This window comes from Clarias gariepinus, chromosome 27, assembly GCF_024256425.1.
Source record: "Clarias gariepinus isolate MV-2021 ecotype Netherlands chromosome 27, CGAR_prim_01v2, whole genome shotgun sequence".
Lineage (NCBI taxonomy): Eukaryota > Metazoa > Chordata > Actinopteri > Siluriformes > Clariidae > Clarias > Clarias gariepinus.
In genome coordinates, this window is record NC_071126.1 from 24,041,486 (window position 1) to 24,047,763 (window position 6,278).

A 6,278-nucleotide genomic window follows, 5' to 3' on the forward strand; every position below is an offset into this window, starting at 1 on the left:
TTGCACCTTAATGACAAACATTTCCATAAAAGCTGCTTTGAGACAATAAACAGTGTTAAGAGTTAAAAGTATAAATACAATAGAACTGAGCTGATTATCACAGTGTGTAGTTACAGCACTGACTGTGTGGACATGGTGTTGACTGTGTACAGTGTTCTCAGTCCTACAGCCAGCAGTGTGTACGGTTACATCACACACACACACACACACACACACACACACTCCTCTGTACACTCAGTCATACAGTACAGTGTGGTTATACACTACTGCAGTCTGCACAGGTTCTGTGTGACGTCACTGACTGGGCGTGGTCACTGGACTGTCTCAATAGAACAGCACCTCTCACTGTCTCTCTCTCTCTCTCACACACACACACACACACACACACACTCTCTCTCTCTCTCACACACACACACACACACACTCTCTCTCTCTCTCTCACACACACACACACACACACACTCTCTCTCTCTCACACACACACACATTTATTTATTCATCTCAGTTAAACATGGCGTCCCTGTGTCCTCGGTGTGAGAAGACGGTGTATTTCGGTAAGTGTGTGTGTGTGTGTGTGTGTGTGTGTGTTATTTTATTCCCGTCTGTAACCCGAGAGCGCGCGCGTTCATTGTGCACGAGCGGCATTAATAATGCATTATAACAGACTGTAGTGATAATAGTGTGTGTGTGTGTGTGTGTGTGTGTGTGTGTGTGTGATTGAGCCGAGATTAGCTATTATATTTCACTAATTATGAGCATCATCATCATCATCATCACACACACACACACACACACACACAGCTCCTTTATAATAAACACTAAGAACGTTAAGAAGTCACCGTTATAGCGCGCGCGCGCGTGTGTGTGTGTGTGTGAGGGGGAGAGAGATGAGTGTTAATTCTGACTGGGTGTATATAGCTTTATTCACCAACAACACACATTATATTATATTATATTATATTACATTATATTATATTATATTACACTATATTATATTATATTATATTACATTACACTATTTTATATTATATTATGTTATATTACACTATATTATATTATATTATATTACACTATATTATATTATATTATATTACACTATATTATATTATATTATATTACATGACATGCCCCCCTGTAATGTCATGTAATGTAATGTAATTTAATACATTATACCCCCCCCACACACACACACACACATTAAACATTAAATAAATAAATAAATAAATAAACACCCTCCTTATACACCCTAATTATAGTTAGTGACCCAGTGTGAGGGTCTCTCCAGTAACGGAAACTCTGGATAAGAGAGTCAGTCAAATGCCTAAATGTAAATGTGTATATACACTAATGTTATATTTATATACACATACACACACACACACACATACACACACACACACACACATACACACCAGTGTGCAGTGCATTAGCTCATTTTGAGCTCTTTTACACTTCTCCTGAAGTCTTGTATATGATTGACCAGGGTGACCACGTTGTAGCGAACATTTCCACCTTCCTCCCCGTCACACACGTGGTGGACCCAGAACTTGGAGAGGTTAGGTCCGTGTGGTGCACATACATTACTGATGTACAGAATTATCCGCACACACTGGGTTAGGGTTAGGGTTTCCTCACCACAGCCACCTTCATCATTCAGCAGAAACAACAGTATACACAGTGTCTACTGTCCTGTCCCCTCTGGCCGTCCTACTCTGACCTCGCTCACCGACAGGGCCAGGGACACGTCTGTGTCAGCTCTGTGTGTGTTCTGTGTGAAACCCCTGCACATCCGTGGGCTGTGAGACACTCAGACTAACTCCAGCAGCCCCGCCCTGTTAAAGCCCCTGAGATGACTGGGATTCCCCCTCAGTCTGGGGTTTGATATGAACATTACCTGAATAATGAACTTACTAATTACTTAATGAGTGGGGATACAGCTGTCCCTAATTCAGGGGCAAGTACATACATGTATATGTTTAGTGTATAATGTATAATGTGTGTGTGTGTGTGTGTGTGTGTGTGCATTTCTTTCCACAGCGGAGAAAGTGAGCTCTCTGGGAAAAGACTGGCACAAATTCTGTCTAAAGTGTGAACGCTGCAACAAAACACTAAATCCTGGAGGACATGCTGAGGTACAGAGAGACAGCCAGGGTAGACAGAGAGAGAGAGAGAGAGAGAGAGAGAGAGAAAGAAAGAGACAGCATGGGGAGACACAGAGAGAGACAGCGTGGGAGAGAGAGCGAGACAGAGAGAGAGACAGCATGGGGGAGAGAGGGACAGAGAGAAAGCGAGAGAGAGAGACAGCATGGGCAGACAGACAGAGAAAGAGAGAGAGAGACAGCATGACAGAGACACAGAGAGAGACAGTGTGGGAGAGAGAGAGACAGAGAGAGAGAGAGACAGCATGGGGAGAGAGAGAGAGACAGCATGGGGGAGACACAGAGAGACAGTGTGGGACAGAGAGAGACAGACAGAGAGAGACAGCATGGGGGAGAGAGAGAGAGAGAGACAGCATGGGGAGAGAGAGAGAGAGACAGAGAGAGAGAGACAGCATGGGGAGAGAGAGACAGAGAAAGAGACATCATGGGTGAGAGAGAGAGAGAGAGAGAGAGAGGGACAGCATGGGGGAGAGAGAGAGACAGAGAGAGAGACAGAGAGAGAGAGAGATTAAGAATCAGATCTTTATGAATGATATCATTAATGTTTGTGTTTTATTTCTGCAGCATGATGGGAAACCGTACTGTCATAAACCCTGCTATGCTACACTGTATGGACCCAAAGGTGTGTGTGTGTGTGTGTTATCACTTTACACACACTTTAGTAGTGCGGCAGTCTCAGTAACACACACACATCACCATGGAAACACTGTTAAGAGCACTGTGTGTGTGTGTGTGTGTGTGTGTGTGTGTGTGTGTGTGTGTAGGAGTGAATATTGGTGGTGCTGGATCCTATGTGTATGAGCCGCCGGTGGCTGAGGGACAGACCTGCACACCACCGACAGCTGAGGAGAGGAAAACTACAGCGCCCCCTAGAGGACCAGTGAAGGGTGAGAACCTCAGAGAACCAACAGACCCGGGTTCCAGCGCTGCTGTTGTAATACTGTTATTACATTATTAAGTTATAATTTATAATCAGATGATTTAGGATTAACGTGTTTGTTTGCATGCCTTTATCTCCAGCTGCCAGTTTCTCCTCGTTCACCGGGAAGCCGAATGTTTGTCCCCGCTGCGACAAAACCGTCTACTTCGGTGAGGAGCACAGACGGACTGAGACTTTATCAGACAGGGCTAACAGTCTCACACTAATGTACATGGCAGTATTTATTTTATTTGATATTTTACCTGAATAAAAACAGTCACATGGTGAAGGAGTGTATCAGATCACTGCTTTATATCAGCATACAGAATAAAACCTGTGAGATTCTGTAAAAGCTCGTTTTAATACCTCATGAAAACAGTTCTTACATTCTCTAAAGACATAAATACATTCACTTCCCATACGGAACACCCGAGGGCGCTACTGAGTAACACACAGTTAATATTAAATATGATTTATATCATCATAATCATGACACAGAATAATTAATGATGACCCAATTCCTGGAGTAGGATGTATAATGTGTGTGTGTGTGTGTGTGTGTGTGTGTTAGCGGAGAAGGTGATGTCGCTGGGTAAGGACTGGCACAGGCCGTGTCTACGTTGTGAGAGATGCAGTAAGACGCTCGCTCCGGGAGGTCACGCCGAGGTCAGGACTGAGTTTGTAATCGCCACATGATCACATGACCATGACATCATCGCAGCAGTGCTGTAACTCATCACTCAAACACTGTTGTGTTTCAGCATGACGGCCAGCCGTACTGCCATAAACCCTGCTACGCTGTCCTGTTCGGACCTAAAGGTACACACACACACACACGCACACACACACACGCACACACACAGATCCCAGATGTTCCTTTTTTTCCTGATGTTTTGCTGTTGTGTCTCAGTGCACAGGTGTGTTATTAAGTGTGTATATTAGTGTTTGATAAAATGAACTCTCAGTCTATTCTGGAAGAATAAACCTCAGTAAGTAAGTGTGTGTGTGTGTGTGTGTGTGTGTGTGTGTTTAGGTGTCAACACTGGAGGGATGGGAAGCTATATCTATGAAGAACCAAACGCTGAGCCTCAGCCATGAATCCACACACACACACACACACACACACACACCAGTGGCGGCTGGTGAAAATTGTTCCTGGTGGGGCTGATGTGACAAAATATTTCTTTGCTTAGTCCAATATAAGAATTAAAATCAACAGTCAGACGATGATTACAATTAACAGTAATGATTTAATCTCCTCCTCAAAATCACCAGTTTCACAGATAAAGTAAATGAACAAATTTCCATTGTATAATACGCCATGTATTCTTAAGAGAGTATCAAATACAATAATCAACATCAAAGGGTATGATCAGCTGGATCACCTTTCAAGCAAAGTTGCATCTCAAAGTGGTTCACACAAAGAAAAACAGTTTTAAAAATGCAATTTAACACAACAGTCTAAAACGGGTATATTAATAAGGATCTCACCGAATTTGGTGGATACTGCTCTTCGCTCGTTAAGTTCGCCATCATTACTCTGATTGGCCGCGCCTCAAAAGAAAAAAAAACTTAAATCTCGCGGTATTTTTTTGCGGCTTGGGGCAGAATTTCCAGCGCCCCAAGACCATAAAATTCTGAGAACCTTGATTGGCCGCATATTTATTAATTTACCCTAACAACAGCTACATGACTGGCTATTTGGCTGCACTCAGGGGCGCTTTTTCTCAGCGCCCCATGACAGAAACGATACAAGTCTGTCTGTGGAAATTCACTGTTGAATGAATGTCACTAGGTGGGAAATGTTGTATATGTTATTCATATCGCATGTAGGCACATACTGGTGGGTAAACCGAATTTAAAAACTTAATTTGTAAAAATATATTTTACAGTTTTAGCCCCTCTTATCAGGGAGGGCGGTGCCCCAGCGCCCCCTATGGGCCGGCCGCCACTGACACACACACACACACACACACTTTATACTTTTATATAAATACAGTATATATGAGGTCTGTCCGGAACATACCCAGCAGTGTAATATGAGAAACAGAGACATTAGTTGTTCTCCTCTGAGTCTCAGCCACAGTCTGACATCTTCACTTTAAAGGTGATATTAGTTTTGTGAGAAGCCAGAAGCTGCGGGTTGCCAGATTTGAGCTGTAGAGGGTCTGAGTCACCTGGATGATTTGATGTTGAGACGTGACACATGATCGCAGTGCGTTGTCGTGATCATTACTCTTCTGACTTTTTAAAGTTCACGCTCCTCTCCTAACAGCTCGACTTTTTCAGACAGACCTCATATACGTGGTGTAGTGTTCAGGTGAATTAAACACTGATGTCAGTATTATTATGATCGTTATTTGATTGTTTTTATTTATTAATTGTGATTTATTTATAAGCACTGTATTTATTTTACATTGAAGTTTATTAAGCTAAAATGTACCTGAGGCCCTCCAGTGATGGTATCCTCCACCTCCACGCTGGGTTCTTCTCCATCACATACTCCTGGTCCGTGAGCTAACGTTAGCACTGATGTGTGTTTAAATGCTGCACATGTCATTGAGTTCGATGTGTAATAAGTAAAATCCTCGTATCAGTTTGTTGAGGTAAAACAACTTATAATTTTGGTCTTGAAGCAAATAGTTATTAAAAACAAAACCCATACATCTAACTCCGCCCCCTCACCCGCCCCTGATCACCACGCCCTCTTTGTGTTTCATAAGTGTCAGGTTATGTCTCACATGATTTTACACACCATTTAAAGATATTTCTACACGGTCCAGATCCAGAACGTTAGGGTTGTACAGATTGGCAGGAAGTTAAAGGATTATCAGAACACAGAAACGCTGTTTGTTGGAGTAACCCTCAGTGTAAGAGGCTAATCATTTCATCAATACATAAGTTGGAGAACATCTGAGGAACATGATGAGGAACATAAAGGAACCCAGCAACTGGGACTTCATGAAGAAATAGACACCTTATGAGTGGTTTATTATAAATAATCTTCTCTACTGAATGTTACTTGTATCTACTGCCATTTATATGATGCCTTTGATGTCTTTATTGTATTTTTATTGTTTCTACCAGTTCCTGATCACATGACTTTATCCTCATATCTGATTGGTAGTTGCAGTTGTTGTGGGTAGCTCAGACACACACACACACACACACACACACACACTGATGGTGTTAATGACTTT

At 42.5% G+C, this 6,278-nt stretch overlaps 1 protein-coding gene across 1 annotated transcript; it reads left to right on the plus strand.

Moving 5' to 3' along the window:
• Window positions 1-391: 391 nt before the first annotated feature.
• crip2l (cysteine-rich protein 2-like) lies at window positions 392-6,278 on the plus strand. The gene is made up of 8 exons (XM_053488614.1): window positions 392-554; window positions 2,038-2,132; window positions 2,724-2,781; window positions 2,924-3,046; window positions 3,180-3,248; window positions 3,650-3,744; window positions 3,840-3,897; window positions 4,112-6,278. The coding sequence occupies exons 1-8, from the start codon at window positions 512-514 to the stop codon at window positions 4,174-4,176; spliced, it is 606 nt and encodes a 201-aa protein (XP_053344589.1). The 5' UTR covers window positions 392-511; the 3' UTR covers window positions 4,177-6,278.

Bases quoted from the DNA above. Each gene is read 5' to 3' on its own strand.
- crip2l (XM_053488614.1), top strand. From the start codon at position 512: ATGGCGTCCCTGTGTCCTCGGTGTGAGAAGACGGTGTATTTCG. The intron at 2,782-2,923 runs GTGTGTGTGTGT...GTGTGTGTGTAG, and splicing joins TACACTGTATGGACCCAAAG to GAGTGAATATTGGTGGTGCT. The intron at 3,047-3,179 runs GTGAGAACCTCA...CTTTATCTCCAG, and splicing joins CCCTAGAGGACCAGTGAAGG to CTGCCAGTTTCTCCTCGTTC.